The sequence below is a fragment of the Rosa chinensis genome, chromosome 3 (assembly GCF_002994745.2).
Source record: "Rosa chinensis cultivar Old Blush chromosome 3, RchiOBHm-V2, whole genome shotgun sequence".
NCBI lineage: Eukaryota > Viridiplantae > Streptophyta > Magnoliopsida > Rosales > Rosaceae > Rosa > Rosa chinensis.
Window position 1 is genome coordinate 12,772,224 of NC_037090.1, and position 22,647 is coordinate 12,794,870.

Genomic DNA, 22,647 nt, shown 5'->3' on the forward strand with positions numbered 1-22,647 from the left:
CCCTCTCGTCATCTAGGTATGTGTTGTGTGCGTGTGTTGTCCAGAAAAAGAGGCGAGTATTGAACAGTGAACACAGTACCATAATTCAAAGGGTCCTAATTCAAAATGCCAAAAAAAGAAGAAAAAAACATTTATATTCAAAATTACCAGGAAATATCTACAAAGAGCAGTTCTTCTCTCTCTCTCTCTCTCTCTCTCTCTCTCTCTCTCTCTCTCTCTCTTTGGTAAAAAGAGAAGATCCGTAATTATTTCTCTTATACGACTCGAACTTGCTAACAAAGAAAAAGAATATGATTGTATCATATTTAGTTATTAAGTTAATTGAGGGAAAACTCGGGACACAAGAGCACTCAACAAGAAAAAAAGGCCGCCAATCCGGACGCCACGGTCAGTCAAAATCAACACTTTGGAAGATCTGCCGGTGGTGGAGGTAGCTTCTGATTTGGTTGTGGCCCATCCTGAACGATCCAAGCCATCCTCAGTCCCCAGCTTGTATGAATTTCCAAATGGCAGTGCATAAACCACACTCCTGAAAACACATCAACATGTAAATTAAGAGTTTGACCGCGGAACATATTAATATGTCATGTAATTAGCCATACCTGGATTGTCTGCCAAGAAACGAATGGCAACCCAACCACCGGCCGGAACACCTATAGTGTTCCTCTCAACAGGGTCCACCAGATTGAACTTTGCAGGATCTTTGTTCTGATCAAAGTTTCCAAAACCTTGTCCAACAACAAAGAAATTGAACCCATGAAGATGAAGTGGGTGGCTCTCCGCACCAATAATGCTTGTGTCTTGCAACACCACCTCCACAGTTGTGTTGAATGGTAACACCACTGCCCTTGTTGCATTGCTCACATTAGTGTTATTTGGTGCAGTTCCTGTGTAGTTAAATTGCACAACTGGCTTGCTAGGAAAATCAGTTCTGTAAGTCACATTGGACTGTCCAAAGAAATGTGACTGAAGCATGGCAACTGATGGAAGAGCAAATGATACATTGTTAATCGACGCAGCAAACTTTTGGCCATTCGGTCCTTGGCATGTCGTGTTTTTGGGGCATGGGCTTGTTCCAAGTCCTACGGTGAAGAAAAACTTCCTGTCCACTGTTTGGGGACATTGGCTGGGAATTTAGTACTGGCCAAGCTACGATACTTGCTGGCCAAGTTTTGGACAAACTGGGTTACATTGACAAACTTGGTGGCATTGATGGGTGGAAGGCTTGGTTTGAGGAGGGGAAGAGTTTTGATGGGAGAGGGAGTACTAGTACTACTTAGTGGGTTCTCATATTCAAGGATTCCAGCAGCGGTGGTGTTGTCGAGGGTGCCAGCACCGGTGAAGTAGGGGCTCGTGAGGATGAGGAAAGTGGCATTGGGGAAATTGGGCTTGGTTGTGAGGAGGACGTTTGTGGTTTGGCCAGGGGCGATGAGAAGTATGTCAGTGTTGAAAGGTTTGACATAAGAAGCATCGACATCCACCACGGTTAGGGAATGATTGGCTATACTGATGAATAGCTCGTCGTTGAGTGCAGCGTTGATCAATCGGAGGAGGTATGTCTTCCCAGGTTTCACCTTTAGCTTGAATACATCTGCAAAAGCCCACATTAAAACGCATTAAAATATTTGTTACGGTTGATTATATGTGTTATGTTGTTAAACGGCGAATTAGAATTACTACTTACTCAAATTCATGCATGTCAGATAAAAACATATTACCTAATAGTATGTAACATATTAAATATATGATTGTAGAACATTACATCGGTAAATATACTCGTACCATTAGATGAACAGTTGTACGTGGGGCCTGGAAGCCCATTCAGAGTGTACGCATCCGAAACATTAGGTCCTGCTCCAGTCTGAAGAGCCTGGCTAATCACAGCCTCAGGGTCTGCTTTAAACCACTCTCCTGGAAACCCAAATCATGAAAAATGAAATCAAACCATTTCAATATTAAAGTTCTCAGATGGGTCCAAATCATTGCTTGTTATAAAGAGCTGCTACTTACCAAGAATAATGGGGATTTGCTTGTAGGGTTTCACAAAAGGGTAAGACTCATTTCTTCTTGGGAGAATGATGATGGGTCCATAAAGGGTAGCTCTCAACCATGAAATGTGAGCATGATACAACAGAGTTCCTCTCTGGCCTGTGATGGTGAAGTTGTAAATGTATGACTGGCCAGATTGGATAGGACACTGTGTAATGTAAGCCGGACCATCTGCCCAACCACTTCTAAGTTGCCTAATTCCATGCCTGTTTTCTCATACAAAACAAACACAAATTTACACCAGTACTGGTTCAAGTTCTGCTTCTGTTCCTTTAAACAATATGTGGCATCTGCTAATTATATAAATAGATTCGTTAATCATACCAGTGAATGGTAACATTCTCTTTGATCCGGTTCACCACTTTAATGAGAACTTGATCACCTTCCCTTGCCACTAGTCTTGGTCCTGGCAATTTTCCATTCACACTTATGATCCTCCTTGTACTGCACAACCTTGTGACATTGTGGTACTTAATCTGTACTCCAGTAGCAACATTTCAAGTTAGAAAAGTCGACAAGCTGAGTTACGTCACATTATTTATAAAGCAATATTGTTCACACTCTGAAGATCATATATAGTACTGAACTTCAAGCGCAGAGTGCGTGACTTTCCATGAGTGTAAACAAATCTACGTAGCTAACTAATACATAAAAAATGAAATCGGTGAAGCACAAAGAGATCATAAAAATGTACATTGAAAGTGTAGTGTCTTGTTCTGCCTTCAGCAAACTCTGGCATTAGAGCTACTGCAACACAAAAGCAAAAGAGCAATGCCGCCATTGACGGAAAACGAAGATAACCCATTTCTTTCCCCTCTCTCTCGTTTAGTTGGAGCTAGATCTTTTTAGTTCGGAAGCTACGCTGTGAGCAATGTGAGAGTTGGAATATTATGCAGAGAGTGCTGGAAGGTGTGCTTAATATAGGCAGTTTTCATGGAGTTCATTAATGGATACAATTGGAGATGGTGATGGTCTCCTTGTGTGTTCCGCTTGGCTGTTGGTCGAGCTTAATTTTAGAGTGCCAATTAAGTAAGATTCCATCTCTGTCTTCATCCTCATTGATTCTAATTACCACAATACAATGACCCATTTTTTCCAAGTTCATCTGCTGAAGAAATGCTAAATTTATGTAGTTAAAAAGTCTATTACTATTATAGTTGTACTAGCTTAATTAGCTAGCGTTAATCATTATTGAATCTAGCTGTCGCATTAGGATTGGCATGCATAATCTTTCTCTTCTTCATTTGGTACGTCAATTAATTAATCCAAAGAAACAATTTCGCAGTAATTAGAAGTAGAAAGACGTCAGTGTCATATATATTAAATCTATGAAGTATTGATGAATATTTTTCTCAACAAAAAAAATCTATTGATAGATATTAGACCATAAAAGAATTATAGATGAATAAAGACTACACATTTTGAACATGTATCAACCAATATTTCAAGATTTTTAGATAAAGCAGATCCAGACACAACCCATAAAGTCATGTATAGTTTTTTCCAGTGGCGGAACCAGGATCTGAAATTAGGGGGGGTCGAGACATAAAACATTAACTTTAATATAAAAAAATATAAAAAATAAAACTCATTTTCCATATTAATCAACACACTCTGTTGACTTTATTAACAAAAAAAAAACACCTTGTTAACTTTCTCTATAATAAAATAATTGAAGAAACTAGACATCAATTACAATAAATTGCAAAATCTTCTAAGAAGCATTTCCATATTTCCTCATTATAAATTTGGATAGTTATTACACAGTAAATACTATTAATTTTGAATTATTCTCATTATAATTTTGTAAGTTGTGTTGCTGATTGCCTGATTGGTGTGTTGGGGGAGGTCCAGTGATTTAATTAAAGCCAAGTTCTATTTAATTGTAGCTTAATTGTATGACGTTTAGGTATCTGGTGAAGATTTGGACAAATGTTGGGGGGGGGGGGGGGTCTGAACCCCCTCAGGCCCTGTAACAGTTCCGCCGCTGGTTTTTTTGTTAGACCGCTTTATAAGTTATATTGTCATGCTATTAAATATAAGAATTACTATAGAGAATATATATATTCTTTTTTCTATAGAGAATAGTTCATATTGAAAGTGCAATAGAAAAATAACTCATCCTCAAAATATAAATGAGTTGCCAGAATTTGATATTATTTGATAGTTTGATATACACATGTTTTTTAACTTAAACATTAATCATGTGACGGTTTGTCAAACAAAATTTTGCACGAGTTCGTGGACTTGAATCCTCTAATCTCCCGTACTGTCCGCCTTTGTTCGCCCATCTTTGTCTCTAGAGCAAGCTAGTCAGGTTGCGCACGAATGAGGTTGTTAGTAAACTTGGTGCATAATGTTGCAAAATTATATAACATGTATATCTTAAAACATTTGGTATTAGTGATTGTCAAACAGGTTGTAACCTACACATATTTTACGCTTTTTGGATACCTAAACTCTTACTCGATCTCTACATCTAAAAACGAAAGACCCTACACCAAGCCCTCATCAGCATCATCGATCTTTGAAATTCCTTCCTTGAAGCTAGCTAGTCATGATTTAATCAATATGTTAGTGACTTGTGATTGCATCCATAATCACTAATTCTAGCTAACACTCATTTAGGTCTACTTAAAAACCATTGGATTAAAAGAAACTTAACTTTGCTTATCAGTGGAGCTAGCTAAGGTGGTAGTTGCAGAAAACCAAGTAGTAGTCCTCTTTTACGTATGCTCAAGTTGATGCTCAGTTCGTTTCCTACTTCCTTTATTTGCAATCTTTATTCGGGTCTCCCCACAACTATTCTATCTTTGAGACTAAGAAATTTAATTTCACCATATCTTTTCCATCACCAACTCATTGCTTGCAGAGGTGCACGTCGACCTTCACTGTTTTAAGTTCTTCACGAACAACGTTCTCGATCATCTGAAAGACATTCGTTGGAGATTTTGGTGTAGAATCTACATGTTCTATTTTCCAGGTCTTTGGAAAGTGATGGACCATCGATCTATGAGAGTGACTAATATCTGTTTAATTTGATGTGAATCTCAAGTTTAATCAAGGGCTTTAAAAATGATGTGGACGATGTGACTGTGTGGTCAATACTACTCTCTTTTTGGTCAAAACAAGATCTAGGGAAGGGATTGCATCAAATCAGATTCTTTAGGTAATGCTCAGCTCAGCTAGCTAGGACCCAGAATTTATGTAACATGCAAAATTATCATATCATGTTTAATTATTGAAATGTAATCAATACGAGTTTTTAAGATGACGATAAATAATTTTGATTATTTATATGAAATAAATGTGTTTTTAAGATGAATAAATAGTTGTGGATGCCCTCATTAATTATTTATTGAAGACCAAACGAGGCCAAACAAGTTTGTGGGTCTTAATTTTTGATTCAACTGGTTCAATGTTTTAGTATATTTTTGTTGTTGTTTCTTCTAAGGACTTTTGACTAACTGTTATAATTTTTTTTAATAAGAAAATTTTGATTTATAAAAAAAAAAAAATTTGGTCTACCCTGGAATGATATTTGCCTTATAATTGTATTTGTTCTCTTTGTTTGTCTTAGAGGTAACTTTGGGTTCCGATACCTCAAATGTCATTTAAACCAATAAAAGAATATAGATAAATATATAATAGAGGAAGATTAAAATTGTGTAAATAGATATTTAGAGTGTGTTAATAACACCACAGTCAACAACACTTTATTGATATTAGCATGGCTCACTCACTATGTGTGTGGAGAGAAGTTAAAGATAGTGAATAAATTTTTCGTACAACTATCACATTTTCTGCTTTTTTTTTATTCTTTTGTTTTCTATTATACAATTTATCATATTATCTTTATTAATTAATTATAATTCATAGTTTTTTAATAAATAAAGGTTAAATTGGTAAAAAAATTCAGTTTTGAAGAGCAAGCTCTCTTCTCTAACAAAATAAAAAGTTTGATTAGTAGACCTAGTTATTAGTCATTAGTGGGGTTGTTAGTTGATCAACATGATATTTGGTCAGTCCATGGGGTCGTTAGTTAGATGTTGGCTCTAAGAGCAACTCCATCAGGTTCCCCATATTTTAATTTTTCTCTATTTTAGAAAAGAATGAGTCTCTTTTGCTCTAACAAATTCCCTATAACTATCTCCATTCTAAGGATAGTGAGGAAAGAGAGAAAAAAAATTCATAAATTTACAACAATTTCTAAAACTTTAAGAAAGAATTATAGAAATTTTAGAAATTGCTATAAAATAAGAAATCTGTTGGAGTTGGAAAAGAAAAAAATGAATCTAATCTGAATGGCGTCACCGATCGATATATGTAGTCAATTATGTATTCGCATGTCGAATCACTTGAGAGGAAAGTAGCCAGAGGAGTCTCTGGTTTGGGTTGGGTGATGATAATGTAGTCATTGATGTAGTCTTTAATAGGTCTCAATTTGTTTTCAACAACAAACTTACCATATATGAAACTATATTTAATGCATTCATTTATTTTCTCAAATATATAAAGGATAAAGTCTTATGTTCTCCATTTTAATGTAAAAAGAAAAAAAACAAAGAATTGTGAAGTACAATGATATTTCATAGGCTCATTCTAAAACGTGTAAATAAATGAACCAACTAGTTGTTGAACTTTGCCAAATTTCATAATGTCACGTAAAGAGTTGCATCATATATATTTTCCTTTACTACTACTTAATTTCACGTTCACAAGTCAGTAGTCACAACTTCACATAATAGAGCAAAGAAAAGGGAAGGGCCAAAATGGGAAATAACAATAATAATGACAAAATCATATTCCCCCATATACAAACCTTACGTTTCCTTTCGGTTCTCTACCAAACAACAATCACCAAAGTTACCAAAAAAAAAAAAAAAAGGTGACCAAACACAGAGACAAATACTATTTCCATGTACTTTCAAAGCCTGCATGTTTTGGTTCCCTTTTAGGGTAATCGATTCAAACCCCCAACCTCTTTATTCATCAGAAATGACCCACCTGAGGTCTACAGATCTCCCTCCCACACCCACTCCGATTTATCCCCGCAACGTTCCCCATCCTCCTCCACTACCGAAAACAAAAACAAAACAAAACAAAAAAAAGAATTTCGGGCATGCCATTGCCAACCCGAAATTGAAGAAAACAGTAATGGAAAACAAAACAAGCATAGTAATATATACCGTGAAAACCAAACCATCGTGTAATGATTACCAAACGGCCTGAAACCTAAGCGCAAACTTGAGTTCTGGGTGGCATGTTGAACAGAGAATCGAGATCAGGCGGCTGGAAGTAGCCGTTCTTCGGCGGGTCCCTCTTGTTTTGATCCCCGGCCGCTTTTTTCCTCGGCGCCGGAGGACACATGGACTCCTCCGGTATCCGACACTCGCGGCGCTTCGGCGTCGTACAGTGCTCGTCACATCGCTCCATTCTCAGCCGTCGATCGCAGTCGCAAAGAGACTGTAGTGGTTGGAGAAGGGGATGAGCGCGGCTTATAAATATAAACGAGTTGGAGGAATTTGAAAAATTGGGATGTGTGGAATTGTGTGGTGGGCGGTGCATGACAGCTAAGGGTGAGCCGGGTGGGGGGGCGACGTGGCGGGAGGTTAGTGGAGGATTGTGTCCACGTGGGGTTTCCGGTACAGAATGGTTTATTGTTTTTCTATTTTTTTATTGGTTTTGAAATTGGGGAGGCGCGAACTTTGGGGCGGTGTTGCGCGGGAAAATTAGATTGTTTTGAATGTTAGGCGCATTGTCGTTCTCTTGAATTATGTCATGAAACGAAAGTTTCATCTGCTATAATGGGCCATCTCACAAAAAAGTGTGCTTTGATTACTTTTCTCACTATGGTCCAGTTTCAATTAGATTCGGTACGAAGATGGGCTTCATCTGACAGTTCGCGACAATGAAGCCCAATTGAATTGGGCTCCAGTATCTGGATTGTAATTGATCAAAATATCTTCTTCCAGTTTCAACTTCGGTCGAAGTATATAATTTTGGCTCTATGATTGCATGGCCCGCTCGATGGCCATTTTTGATGGATGACCTACGTGCTTTAACAAAAGTAAAGAAGAAGTAAAGCGCGCGCCCTACGTAAAGCACCACGCCCAAAACAGGTGGAGAATCTATGCCAATCTTTGTCGGCCGGATGTCTATCCCCTACTCCATCCACATTCGTCATTGATAGATAGTCTAACTGTCCAACGCCTTATAAAATTCACAAGAGGACTAGTTTCTTCAACTAATCAAGCTGTCTGTTCTTGTTCTTGACTCTCGATCGACTCTCTTGAGTAGAAATCCATGGCTGAGTTTCTTACTTTTGCTGCCCAGGAAATGCTGACCAAAGTAGCTTCACTTGCCACTCAAGAGTTTACTCTTTTATGGGGATTCAAGGGAGAATTAGCAAATCTGCGTGAGTCGCTGCTCTTTCTTGACGCTGTGCTACGGGATGCTGAACAGAAGCGACAAGATCAGGGCGAGTCTGTGAAGCTCTGGTTGGAGAAGCTTGAAGAGATAGCTCATCTGGCCGATGATGTATTGGATGACTACGGATATGAGCTTCTTCGGCGTAAGGTGGAACTGCGGAACCAGATGAAGAAAAAGGTGCTAAACTTTTTTTCCCTCTCCAATCCCATCTTTTTTCGTGTTAAAATGGCACATAAAATTAAGAAAATCAACACATCTTTGGAGGATTTGGGTAAAAGAGCAAGTGGTTTTGGGTTTGTTGCTAGGCCTTTCTTAGAGGCAAGAAGCTCCCATGATAGAAGAATTGATAGGGAAACCTACTCTGACTTCAAAAAAGATGAAACCAATATTATTGGGAGGAAAGATGTTGTGGAAGATATAGTGAAAACCTTGACCAAATCAAACAACAATCAGAAAAATGATCTTTCAGTTCTGGCCATCGTGGGAATGGGAGGACTTGGGAAGACCACTTTAGCTAAATCTATATATCATCATGATAAGATACATCAACACTTCCAAGAAAAGATGTGGGTTTGTGTGTCTACCCCTTTTGAAGTCAACTCGATTTTAAGGAGGATCTTGGAGTCTCTTAAACCTGAACACGCTGCAGTACAAGCTATAGATGCAATATGTAGAATCCTCAAAAACCAGTTGAAAGAAAAAAGTTATCTTCTTGTGCTTGATGATGTTTGGAACGAAGATGCTCAAAAATGGGAAGAACTGATCAGTTGTTTGGTAAACATCAATGATACCCAAGGAAGCAGCATCCTTGTCACTACCCGTAGCGACAAAGTTGCAAAAATGGTGGAGACCCTTCCTAGGTGTGATTTAGAAAAACTATCAGATGATGAATGCTGGCATATTTTGAAGGACAGAGCAATTCCAATTGGGAGTGCTCCTATAGTTGAAGATCAAAAGAAAATTGGAAGGGAGATCGCTAAAAAGTGCGGAGGTGTACCATTAGTAGCAAAGGTATGTAAATTATATCATTGATCAATTCTGTGTTTTAATTTTCATGCTTTCTAGCTACTTAATCTTATTTTAAATTCTATATTACTTCCGCCTTTTGTTCTAGCCTTCTAGGAAGTTGAAAACCACCTAAACAAAAGCCCCAAGAGCTAAATGAGAATCTTAGTCCTCTATAAGAAGTAAATTGAACCACATGTATATTTAAGTGAACAAAAATTAACAACGCAGTAATGGTGCTTCTTAACAAAACCATCAGGATGCTGCCACATGTCCATTTCCTAACACCACATGCATACCGCAAAGAGCTTAGGAAGGCCATTCCCAAATGCAGTAATATAGATTTGACAAAAAAGAACAAAAGAAAAGAGTCATGTTTTTGTGCTTCTTAACTAATTTCTGCCAAAAAAACTTCATAATGCACAAAAAAATGATTGCCGCTCTTTTCCTTCAGTTTGCACATGACACCCCATCGAGAAGAAAAACAATAGCTGAGACATCTCGTGAAGATTCACCCTCCCATAAAGCCATACCCTACCTACCATCCCTAACCTTGACCTTAATTGGGTGGAACCTTGGTATTATCAATCAGACATTTGCGATAGTAAGGTCATCTTCCATTTCAACGGTAACTGCTTATTGCATGTATAGTTTGCCACACTATTGTAGGTTTTATAAAAATCTATCTCATTCACTAATATTATTATATTATAGGTGTTGGGAAATATGATGCGTTCTAGAAATTGTGATGGATGGCAATCAATTGTGGAAAGTAGTATATGGGATTTACCGGATGGAGAAAATAGAATATTGGCGATTTTGAAATTGAGCTTTGATGAACTAAAATCTCCATCATTGAAGCAATGTTTTGCATACTGTTCAATGTTCGTCAAAGATTTCGAATTTAAAAAGGATGACTTGATCCAACTTTGGATGGCCCAAGGATGGCTACACCCTTCTCCCGGCCAAAATAATATAGAGATGGAGGACAGAGGTAATGAATATTTTACTATTCTATTACAAAACTCATTTTTTCAAGATGTGGAAAGGGATTACCATGGTGATATAATCACATACAAGATGCACGATCTTGTTCATGATCTTGCTGAACGTGTTTCAAAGTCGAAGTACTTGCACTCCCTATTTTCAAAAGGAGCAGTCCTTGACAACGACTCACCTGGGTTTAAAGCTCTACGTGTTTTAAATTTATACGAGGCAGATATTCAGGAATTGCCAAATTCAATTGGAAAGTTGAGACACTTGAGGTATCTAAATGTTATGAAAACAAAGATCAAAGCATTTCCCAAATCTTTGGGTCAGCTTTATAACCTTCAGACATTAAAAATGCCTCATGTCCTTGAAGAGTTCCCAAAGGAAATTGCAAATTTGATCAACTTGAGACATGTTTATTTTGATAAACATGTAAAAGTTCCAGGTGGGGTATTCGAAAGATTGACTAATCTCCGATCATTACCTTTTGTAAAGATGGGCAAGGAGACTGGTCCTCATATTGGGGAATTTGGTGGCTTAAACCATTTGAAAGGTACGTTATCTTTTTATAATATGGAACATGTAAGAGATAAAAAAGAAGCAGAGAAAGCAAATTTAGTGGAGAAGAAACATCTGCGCAAGTTATTCTTTAGATGGACGCCTAGTAGGCCAAGCAACAGTGGTGACAGTGATGAAGTTGTACTTGAAGTCCTGCAACCACATTCTAATCTGGAAGTTTTGGAGATTCATGGCTTCATGGGTGTTAAATTGCCATCATGGTTATTGCGATCCAACAACTTAAAAGAGATTGAATTACAGGGATGCAACAAATGCGAAGGAGTGCCAGCACTTGGCCGGCTGCCCAATCTTGTACATGTGAAGATGTACTCGATGCAGAACCTCAGGTGTTTGGGATATGAGTTTTATGGTTATGATCACGTTTCTGATGATACAAAGGTTTTTTTTCCTGCATTGAAAACATTACTTATTGGGATGGCGGAAAACCTAATTGAATGGAAGGAAGTGCCAACAGAAAGAGTGACGGTGTTTCCTTGCCTTGAGGAGTTGACCCTGGGGAATTGCAGTCAATTGAGAAGTGCTCCCAGTCATTTTCCATGTCTGAAAAAGTTGGTGATTGAAAGCATGGATAGCGGAGGCATTCCAATAGCAAGTATTCTAAGCAATAAACTGACCACTCTCACTTCTCTCGAGATAGACAGTGTGAGTGGACTTGCTTGTCTGCCGGAAAGGTTGTTAGAGAACAATCAGAATCTTGCGCATTTGGATATATGGGGGTGTGAGGAGTTAACTTGTATTGCTCCGCCCCAATCACAAGGGTATGAGTACTGCCGCCGCGCATCTCTTCAGGAACTGATAATTAGAGGGTGTCCTAAGCTGCGGTGTTTACCTGATTATGGGCTATTATCTCTTGAGAAGTTGGTGATAAGAGATTGCTCCAGTCTAGAGTCCATCCCAATCATCCCTGAGCACGGTGGTCTCCCATCTCTACGCCAATTGAGGATCGAAGAATGTCGTCAGTTATCCAGTCTACCTGATGGGCTACAATACTGCACATCTCTTCAAGGATTAATAATAGACAACTGCCCCAAGATAACGTCGATTCCAATTCCATCTGAGGGCCTCCCATCCCTTGCTGAACTGAGGCTTTGGCAGTGTCCTGAATTATCAAGCCTGCCGAGTGGACTAGGCTGCTGCACCTCTCTTGTTGATTTGGCAGTAGCAGAGTTCCCTAAGGTAACATCCTTTCCAATTTTACACGGCGGCTTCACATCCCTCCGAGACTTGACTGTAAGTAATCTAGAGTCTCTTCCAATTTTACACGGCGGCTTCACATCCCTCCGTCGATTGGAAATCCAGGGATGTCAAAGTACACAAATTGAGCTGCCCTTTCTTCAAACCCTCGTCTCTCTTGGGGAGTTGAGAATAAGCAGTTGCCCTAATCTAGAGACTGTTCCAAGTTTAGACAAACTCACATCCCTCCGTCAGTTGTGGATTAGAGATTGTTCCCGATTGACATGTCTACCCAGTGGGTTAACAATGGCATCCCCACACGTATTCACCCGTCTCAAGAAATTGACACTTGGGCCGTTTTGGAATGAGCTGGATTCATTCCCTGCTTTTCAGGTTCTACCACAACTTGAAGATTTAGAGCTGTACGGGTGGCCGAAGCTCAAGTCTCTGCCTGAACAAATTCAACACTTGACGTCTTTGACCGATTTGTGGATACATGACTTTGAGGGAGTGGAGGCTATTCCAGATTGGTTGGGAAACCTTGCATCTCTTCAATTCTTAAGTATTCAGAGTTGCAAGAATCTGATGTATCTACCTTCCGTCCAAGCTATGCACCGCCTCACCAAATTAGATTTGCTACAGATCATCAATTGTCCCCTTTTGAGCGAAAGATGCAGAGAGGAGAGCGGCCCTGAGTGGCCTAAGATTTCTCATATTCCAGACATCAATGGTAACTCTTTTTTTCTCAAGTTCATCGAGTACCTTTTTTTCAATCATATAAATCAGTGACAAGAATGCTTTTGGCTGTTTCTTATCACTCTCTGTTTTCTTCTCATCTCTGCTCATTTTATAATCAGTCAATTTAGTTGATTTAAAAATACAAATTCCAATATTAGGTGGGAGAAGAAGTCATGCCATGGAGCTCTGAATTTCTCAATTTATTTACAAAATCCTTCTTCTTGTTAAAATACTAGGTCTCTACACTCTAGTCTGTCACTTCTAAAGCCACAACTTTTGTTTCTGAAGCATCTCTAAAGAAATTAAAACTTGTATACCCTTTTTGGTGTGTCCATATATAACTTCTTTTTTATTAGTTATATGAGGCGGGGGCTTGCACGGACCCTTTTTTCTGACTCATCAAGAATAAGAGCTGCCTGCTGGTATGAGTCAAGTTGGAATTGCTCCAAGTTTTGCAGTAATATGTGTAAGTTACATAACACATTGTAGTCTTTTGTAATGTTTTCCTATAGCCTCTCGCTGCTCTGTCGATTCCATATCAGCTTACACCTACATTCTATCTGCAGGAGCATCTACAATTTGATATCATCTCTCTATCAGCATTGCAGGATTGGGGTCCTAAGCGAAATTGGAAAAAGGTGGTTTGATGCTCTTGTGTTGTTGTTGAAAGTATTAAGAGCCACTCCAATTGCTACAGGTATAAATTGCTCTCTGTTAAATTCAAAAGAAAAACTCACTCCAATCCTTACGTTTCTTGACCAGTATGTTGAGTTGCACAAATTTTGATTTAACATTTATCTTCTGCAATAACATTTTTTAGACATACATATTCTTTTTTTCCGATTACATTTACATATACAGTATATTCTTTTATGTCTTTTTATTGGAGGGTGCAGACTGCAGAGTCGATAATGTGTTTGGGTTAACAGGAGTCATATTTGTCTACCTGGATTGGAACCCTAATCAGTAATCCTACAAATGCAAAATAGTTCAAAATCTGTGTGATTGCTTTGTTGAGAAATTCATTCACAAGCCAGTCACTCTTCTAAAGCTATATTTTTTGTTCTAAACCATCTGTGAAGTCTAAACCAAACAAACCATGTTTATCCAATATTTCTTTTAACAGCCTTGACCACACTTCCTTTTGTTTCTTTTTGATAATGACCAAACTTATTTTAGTTCGTTTCTTGAGATATGTGTTGCATTAATAAGTGTAGGTAAAAGCTTTATCTGAGCAAAGAAAAGTTTTCAAAGTCTTGCATTTTGTGGATGTAAAGCTTTAACCTCTCAAAAGAAAAGAGCAAAATTCTTATGTTCTTTATTCTTTAACCACCAGCATTGAATATGTAAACCACCTGGTCCTTATTCCTTTGCAGCAAGACAATCATCAGTTCATTAACTATTTTGATTCTGCAGGGGCATACTTTATTGGTCGGTTTTTAGGAGCTTTTATTCAATAGGGAAAACAACAGTTGTGTGATAGGCCCAAACAGAGTCCAGATTCTTTATTTCCCTTCCCTGTTTGGCTATTTACTTGTTGTTTAAAGATAATGCAGAGAAATTAGTTAACAGTAAATTTTGAGTTCATGTTCTTTCTCAAATTGTTGGACTGATTCTTATGGAAAGGTGAAGAAGGTGGTTGCTCTTCTGTTGCTGTGAAGGTAATAAAATAAAAGGCACTCCAGTTGACACAGGTAAAGACTCCTCTATGTTTATACTTAAAGCTATAAAATAAATATAACACCAAGTGTTTATCTCTATAGGCATGTTATCGGACACTTCAATATATTACATAGGAACTGTAGGATAAGAGCTGTTTAGGTACTCAGCTTCTCCACCCATTGCCAATTGGTTTTGGGTAAGATGCTCTAGTACTTTCAGGTATAGATGAATAAAGATAAAAATGAAGTGCAAGTGGTAAAATATATTGCAACGTGGAGTGACAAAATCATCACCCTATTCTTATTGGTATCTTCCAATTGGATGGATATGTTATAAATTTATGGTTTTCTTCCTATGAATTAATGAGGTTTGATGGACAGTTTATGAAGACTTGCTTTATTTTCTGTTTAAATTCCAGAAGCTATGTCTTTTATTGTCAAGCATTTTCTTTGAAGGTACAAACTTTGATTTCATGTGCTTACTAGGTTCTTTGAATTTCTGCTGCTTTCTGTATTTGGATAAGTTTGCAATGATGGGTTTTTGATTATGGTGTTTCTTCTTTCTAAAACAAAATTCCCTGCCCTATGTGGTATTGTCGATTGAATTCAAAAAGCGATGTGTTTGATTGCAGAGATACTTAGGATGTCAATACAAACATTGAGCTGACAAAGTTTGATAATGAAAATATAAACTTTGAGCTTTTATGGGAGCTTTGGCTACGTGTCTTAGTGTTTGTGATATATGTACAAACTTTGCTATTTTTTGTGTCCTTTTGATCATTGAGGAATTGTGACATTTGTATTTGTTTGCAGTCTGCAGGACATCAATCCTATTATCAAGAATTCACAACATCCTTTGAAGTGGAACCTTTATATGCAATAGGGAGGGTTTTGAAACTTTCTTCCATGTTTATATGTGTGGCTATGCATGTTCTATTACTTTTTCCACCTTTGGTATGTATACGATGCACTCCTTCCCTCTCCCATGTTGGATCATTTTTTGAAAAATCTTTTGCTTACATACAGTATTCTAATTAATATTGGTTAAATATTCTTGCTAGCTGCTATGTTTTGGGGATCGAAAGTTCTATAAAGATTGCTGGAATGCAAAAACAGTTGATGAGGTAGGTTTCCTGTGAAATGCATTAGTAGTTCGTCCTCTTACAGTTCTATGCTGACATGAAATTTCTGACCATTGACTTTTGTTGTATGGCTCTTCTGGCTTTTTGGCTGCATCAGTATTGGAGAATGTGGAATATGGTATGCATATTAACTCTAAATCAGTTCTTTGGGTACCTTTTTCCATGAGGGATAAATTATGGTTTTGTTTCATCTACTTTTCTGATCAGTAATGGTGATAGATTCCAAGTTTTGGTTGCTGTTTGATATTCATAAGTCCCATTTACAGCTCGCACTGCCATCAACATCACTTGTTCTGAGATAGTTGAATGTTTTATAGATTTCTGTAAATATGTGTACACTGAATTTTCAAGAGGCTCTTTCTGTCTCAGAACATTATTCCAATGCATGTACAGACTTTTGGTGCATACACAGAATTTTCAATTCTTAAATTCACAATGTAAACAGATCTTATCAAATCTACCAAATTCATTCTTATATGTTGATCTGGGATTCCAGATCAGTTCTCTGCAACATTCGATTATTCATTAGAATCTAGGATTCAAAATCAGTTCTCTGCATATGCGTTTGATGCTTGGCTTCATATTCTGCTCATCGTTCCATGGCAAAATGTAGAAAACTAGCTCAACGTATGGTCTTTTTTTGCCCTTTTTTTCCTGTTTTTTTATTATAGTTATGAACTTTCAGCTTTTATAAAAGTGTTAGATAGGTGTCTTCTGTGAAAGGAGTTTCTTGCTTCATGTAATTGCCATCCCAAGGTTATTTGCTCTTGAATGCTTGTACTCAGGTCTGGTAATTGGTGCAAAAACCTGGTGATGCTTTGGTTTAATTTTTAGCCTGAAGTTGAGTTAATGCCTAATGCGGGTTTGTTTTCATTTGCTTGGTATGTGTGAGAGATTTCACCTGTTTGATGCAAATGCAGATGCAAATGTTCTTGGTGGGTGGGTGGGTGTATCCCATATATACATATGCATGATTCCTGTAATATATATATATCAGCTTCCATTGAATGACACATTTTAAAATGAAAAAACTAGCTTAGAATTAGCTAATCGGCTTCACCATTAATGGGTGCCATACTGCCATTAGTTTTAAATCCTTAGGCAATTAGGATATTTCTAAGTGTTTGTTAACTGAATGAAATTCCATTAGCTGACACATGTTGTCACACACCTGCCTCGATGACTATATCACACAACCAGTATTATATGTCTGAGACTTTGTATAGGTAGAGACAGAACTCTCAGCATTCTTGGCAACTTTGTCTCTGTAGAGTTAACTTCCTCAGGTTCCATGACATCTTACACATTCATAGCCAGCTTCCTGGTTCATCTAAACCAAACAAACCATGTTTATCCAATATTTCTTTTAACAGCCTTGACCACACTTCCTTTTGTTTCTTTTTGATAATGACCAAACTTATTTTAGTTCGTTTCTTGAGATATGTGTTGACAAGGTTCAATTCGATCGGGTCATAACTCACAAGTAGAATTCACTGATCGCTTGAAGTTCCTCATGATGAAAGGTAGATTAAGATTGATCTTCTTAACATTTCCAATAAAAAATTTAAGTGGTTCTATGCTGCAAATTTCATCAAGATTTGATAGAAAAGCGGAAACATATAAAATGGTGAAATGTATGTTGTCAAACATTACTAGAGAAATTTATTGAAAACACAAAAGAGTATGTTTTGGGTATCTTGCATGTTACTACAGATGAGAAGTAAGCTAGGCAGGTCAGTTAGTTGAAGTGCTTGCTCTTATTTCTGTGCAGGAAGTGGTAAAAGCAAAGCATGTATCGGCCATGATAGATTCAGTAATGGCAGTTTGAGGGACTGTGATGGGCACAAATTATTCAGATATCCAAATTTTCAAAGGTAATATGGTCTTTTACATTTATTTTATTGCAGACAAGTTCAGGTTAAGATATCATACTGAAAAGGGATGCTTTAGTATTGTATGGCATTCCGCACTGCAATTTATTAAATAAAATAACTGCAGTTTGTGGTCAAATCCAGGACTTCATGACTCTTCCTTACTGCCAAGCCAAGCCAAGCTGAACAACGGGCCTTTCAGGGAAAGAACCTTTCAGTTTGCGTCTCTAAACTGTTGAATGGAGGACTCTTGAAGGTCTGCCCAATTTTGTTGTTCCTGTCTCCATCAATACCCAAGACTCAAGACAGCATCGAATATGTGCATGAACTGGTCCTTATCTCCAAACAAGAGAAGTTGCAGATGTTTTTGCAAATATTAAGGTTTGTCTGAAATTAAATTAGATATGCACCTTATGGAAGTCTTTTTCCCCCTTGTTTACTGTCCCTTTCTTTCAGTTATGTGTTTTAGAATCAACACACCCACAGAGAAGAATGGTGTTCTTAATTTCTTGTTGTCTTTTACTGTTTGGTGTAAATCCAATAAAACTCCAAAAGCATTAATAAGTGTAGGTAAAAGCTTTATCTGAGCAAAGAAAAGTTTTCAAAGTCTTGCATTTTGTGGATGTAAAGCTTTAACCTCTCATAAGAAAAGAGCAAAATTCTTATGTTCTGTGTTCTTTAACCACCAGCATTGAATATGTAAACCACCTGGTCCTTATTCCTTTGCAGCAAGACAATCATCAGTTCATTAACTATTTTGATTCTGCAGGGGCATACTTTGTTGGTCAGTTTTTAGGAGCTTTTATTCAATAGGGAAAACAACAGTTGTGTGATAGGCCCAAACAGAGTCCAGATTCTTTATTTCCCTTCCCTGTTTGGCTATTTACTTGTTGTTTAAAGATAATGCAGAGAAATTATTTAACAGTAAATTTTGAGTTCATGTTCTTTCTCAAATTGTTGGACTGATTCTTATTGGAAAGGTGAAGAAGGTGGTTGCTCTTCTGTTGCTGTGAAGGTAATAAAATAAAAGGCACTCCAGTTGACACAGGTAAAGACTCCTCTATGTTTATACTTAAAGCTATAAAATAAATATAACACCAAGTGTTTATCTCTATAGGCATGTTATCGGACACTTCAATATATTACATAGGAACTGTAGGATAAGAGCTGTTTAGGTACTCAGCTTCTCCACCCATTGCCAATTGGTTTTGGGTAAGATGCTCTAGTACTTTCAGGTATAGATGAATAAAGATAAAAATGAAGTGCAAGTGGTAAAATATATTGCAACGTGGAGTGACAAAATCATCACCCTATTCTTATTGGTATCTTCCACTTGGATGGATATGTTACAAATTTATGGTTTTCTTCCTATGAATTAAGGAATATGTGCAGTTTACCAGTACATTCTTGAGACCATTTTGACTTTTAATTGGAGGTCTCGTTTTCATCTGAAGGTGGACATGTTGAGTTCAAACAGAAGGCTGATGTAGGTTGCTGCATTTCAAAATAAGTAGGTTAAGATTGAACTTCATCTTTTGTCCTTACCATTTCCAGTACACTATTTGAGTGGTTCTGTGCTGTGAATTATATAGATGATTGATAGAACAGTGGAATTAATACAAATTGGTAAGAGTTAATGTTACTAGATTAGCTGAATTATTGAAACCAGTGGAGAGTATGTTTTGAAAATTTGTTGCATATTACTATGGATGAGAAATAAGCAAGGCAGGTTATTTAACTGAGGTGCAATGTCTTATTTCTGTACAGGAAGTGGATATCGGTCATGAGATATTCAGTTATGGTGGTTTCAGTTGGTTGATGGACACAATTTCTTTGGATATCCTAATTTTCAAAGGTATGTAAACCCATGGTCTTCTTACATTTAACCATCATACTGCTGATGAGATTCAGGTTAAGATGATGCTTTGGTAATTGGTGCAAAAACCTGGTGATGCTTTGGTTTAATTTTTAGCCTGAAGTTGAGTTAATGCCTAATGCAGGTTTGTTTTCATTTGCTTGGTATGTGTGAGAGATTTCACCTGTTTGATGCAAATGCAGATGCAAATGTTCTTGGTGGGTGGGTGGGTGTATCCCATATATACATATGCATGATTCCTGTAATATATACATACATATATATATATATATATCAGCTTCCATTGAATGACACATTTTAAAATGAAAAAACTAGCTTAGAATTAGCTAATCGGCTTCACCATTAATGGGTGCCATACTGCCATTAGTTTTAAATCCTTAGGCAATTAGGATATTTCTAAGTGTTTGTTAACTGAATGAAATTCCATTAGCTGACACATGTTGCCACACACCTGCCTCGATGACTATATCACACAACCAGTATTATATGTCTGAGACTTTGCATAGGTAGAGACAGAACTCTCAGCATTCTTGGCAACTTTGTCTCTGTAGAGTTAACTTCCTCAGGTTCCATGACATTTTACACATTCATAGCCAGCTTCCTGGTTCATCTATGACCATCCTTACTTTCTTCGTTGGCCTTCTTTTTAAGTTTAGCTGCAGTTTTCATGTGCCTAGAAGCTTTATCTCTCATGCCTAGCTTTTAGGTATCTCAACTTTCTTCTACTTTGCTCTGCTTGCTTCTGTTGACAACTTTTGTTTCATTACTCATGCATGCACGCACAATGGTGTGCGTCGTTGATGAACTTGCATTTCTAGCTCTAAAGCAGTTCTCAATAACATGATCACTATTTCAAAAGACAAGAACAGAATAGAACTAATCTACTTTAATTGTCTGTGAAGCCTATGTTGTATGTTTTGATGAAATGATGTTATTAGTCAAAACATTTAAGTAGAGTTAAGAATGCTGATTTTGGTGAATTGGTCATTCCAAAGTCAATAGCTAACAAGTCAGTTAAAACTTACACCTGTCGGGGAATATTCAATGTTGTTTAGGATTTGAATTACTCTCTATCATTCAGCAATATCCAAAATTATTCTGGATTTAGGAATGCAGGTTTATGTATAGTGCTTCTTAAAATCACAAGCTTAAGTTCACCATTGCTAATTTCCAGTCCCTTCTATTCCTTTATTCATGCAGCTTCAGAGTAACTGCTGTTATAGAAGACGCGTTTGATGAGGGCACTGCTATTATAATGGGAAAACAAGATGAAGAGCTCTTCGGAACTACATGTGAGGATCTCATCCTGAAGAAAACTATAAATATCCAAAAATACTGCCGCTAGAAATCTTGCAGACACAAAGGCAGATTAAACTGCTGAAGCTTAAACCAGGGACTGCACAAAATTTTATCGTGAAATGAGTATTCCATGACACTCAGGCGTTCACCCCAAGACAGGAAACTGGTCCTTCAAGTTCAACACCAGACCAAGTTTCATCAACGAAAAAAGGAACTTTCGCTCGGTTAGCAAGCAGCTGTTCACCTCAATGCCTAACGAAAATCCAAAAAGGTAACTTCTTTCCTCTGTCTAAGTCTTTAGCATAATGTATTTTGCATTTACAACCTTCACATGAAAATAGTCTGTTTCTTATATAGTAATGTGCATTGAATTGAGTCTCCCTCATAAGCTGAGAACTTTCATAATTCCTGTCCGTTATTTTACATAACCATCTGTAATAACTAATAAGGTTTCATAGTTCTAGTGTACCAGAGTTGGTGCTGAACTTCATTTTAAATCCCTATTTGCATCTTTGGGGTCAAAAAATAAAAATAAAAACATGCATACAACTCCTCAATTTTTTCCGGTAAATTTTTCCCTTACTGGAAAAAATTGATAGAACAATGACTCTAGCTAGCTAAAAAGAAATATAGAGGTCCAACTTCTCTTACAAACATACATTATTTGTGTCTATGCTAGGCTGGTTTAAATATGGTTGTCCTTCTGTTCGTTTCCCATAACCTTTCACCGCATTCATTCTTACATGTCAATTTGAGATTTCAAACCAACAATTTGCATATGCATTCAATCCTTCACTCCACTTTTATGTTAATATGATTATTTTTGACTTCTAGTGACAGCCTTCAACTGAGAACGACGCAGCAGATATGATGGAACCAACTGAAGACACATCAGAGGAGTTAATGTAAAATAGTTCGTTTGAACTACAAACATAGAACACTTTCGCTAAGCCTAACCATTATTTTGCAATATGTACATAAAAACCTACTTTGGTTAGCATATCTAATTTTTCACAGTATATACATATCTGGTTAACATACTAGATTTTGGAATCTGTAAAATATCTGGTTAGCATATCAGATTTTGGAATCTGTAAAATATTACCCATATTGAAAATAGCCAATTAGATGAAAATTCAACCAATTTCTGTCAAGCTTTGATAAATAAGGTTATTCTCCTTCTCCTGGTCTTTGTAGTTTTCTATTTGAGCCCATAATCCAAGTCATAATGCTCTCGGTGCAACAGTAACATAATAAAGGAGGGAAGGTAAATAGCGTTGTTGATATCTAATCAAAGGCATGCTAGTACGTACGTGAAAAAATTATAATGGTAGAGAGTGTATGACTTCATGTTAAAAAAATAAATGAGTATAAAATATGTCACATGTAAGTCTTTAACATTTTTAATGTGCAATATACTCTCAACACGTCAGTTAATATGTGAATTGTAAAGGTGATTTGGCTTGAGCCAAAGAACATTTATTTTTTTATTCTGAAATTCAAGTAAACAATTGAATGAGAATAACTCTAATAATCCAACAAGATCTTTGACAATGAATGAATGAAAGATTTAAATCATGAATCATGAATCATGAATCATGAGTACAACTGTGAATGAATAGAGAGGTCTAAAGCATTAGTCAAGAATGCAAAGAAGAATCACATGTTTCTTGATAATTTATGTCTGGTTCTCACGGAAAGACCACCACCGCAGGTAGAGGAATTGTTTTTGACTACTTTCGGGGGGAAGATGCCCTACTCCATCACGACGATTAGGACATGTCCCCAGTTTCTTCAGGACCCCAGTGACCCCCCTCTAGCTCCTTCTCTTC

General features: G+C 37.2%; 2 protein-coding genes and 1 pseudogene across 32 annotated transcripts; 1 reads left to right on the forward strand and 2 right to left on the reverse strand.

Annotated features, from left to right (window-relative positions):
- Positions 1–117: 117 nt before the first annotated feature.
- Positions 118–2,950, reverse strand: LOC112193495 (annotated as a pseudogene).
- A 3,816-nt stretch (positions 2,951–6,766) lies between these two features.
- On the reverse strand, positions 6,767–7,681 carry LOC112195358 (cyclin-dependent protein kinase inhibitor SMR4). Its single transcript, XM_024335770.2, has one exon. The coding sequence runs from the start codon at positions 7,615–7,617 to the stop codon at positions 7,285–7,287; it is 333 nt and encodes a 110-aa protein (XP_024191538.2). The 5' UTR covers positions 7,618–7,681; the 3' UTR covers positions 6,767–7,284.
- Positions 7,682–8,160: 479 nt separating this feature from the next.
- On the forward strand, positions 8,161–21,969 carry LOC112192536 (putative disease resistance protein RGA3). 31 transcript variants are annotated; one of them, XM_040516297.1, is made up of 16 exons: positions 8,161–9,492; positions 10,201–12,958; positions 13,567–13,663; positions 14,593–14,660; positions 15,441–15,581; positions 15,689–15,751; positions 15,867–15,887; positions 17,209–17,292; positions 17,541–17,643; positions 17,785–18,021; positions 18,621–18,688; positions 19,021–19,150; positions 19,408–19,495; positions 19,641–19,713; positions 20,717–21,086; positions 21,650–21,969. In XM_040516297.1, the coding sequence occupies exons 1-3, from the start codon at positions 8,356–8,358 to the stop codon at positions 13,611–13,613; spliced, it is 3,942 nt and encodes a 1,313-aa protein (XP_040372231.1). In that variant the 5' UTR covers positions 8,161–8,355; the 3' UTR covers positions 13,614–13,663; positions 14,593–14,660; positions 15,441–15,581; positions 15,689–15,751; positions 15,867–15,887; positions 17,209–17,292; positions 17,541–17,643; positions 17,785–18,021; positions 18,621–18,688; positions 19,021–19,150; positions 19,408–19,495; positions 19,641–19,713; positions 20,717–21,086; positions 21,650–21,969. The 31 variants fall into 31 exon arrangements, with proteins under 31 accessions (XP_040372231.1, XP_040372233.1, XP_040372239.1 ...); XM_040516299.1 differs by lacking the exon at positions 19,641–19,713 and having other exon boundaries at positions 17,196–17,292; XM_040516305.1 differs by lacking the exon at positions 19,641–19,713 and having other exon boundaries at positions 17,768–18,021.
- Positions 21,970–22,647: the final 678 nt, after the last annotated feature.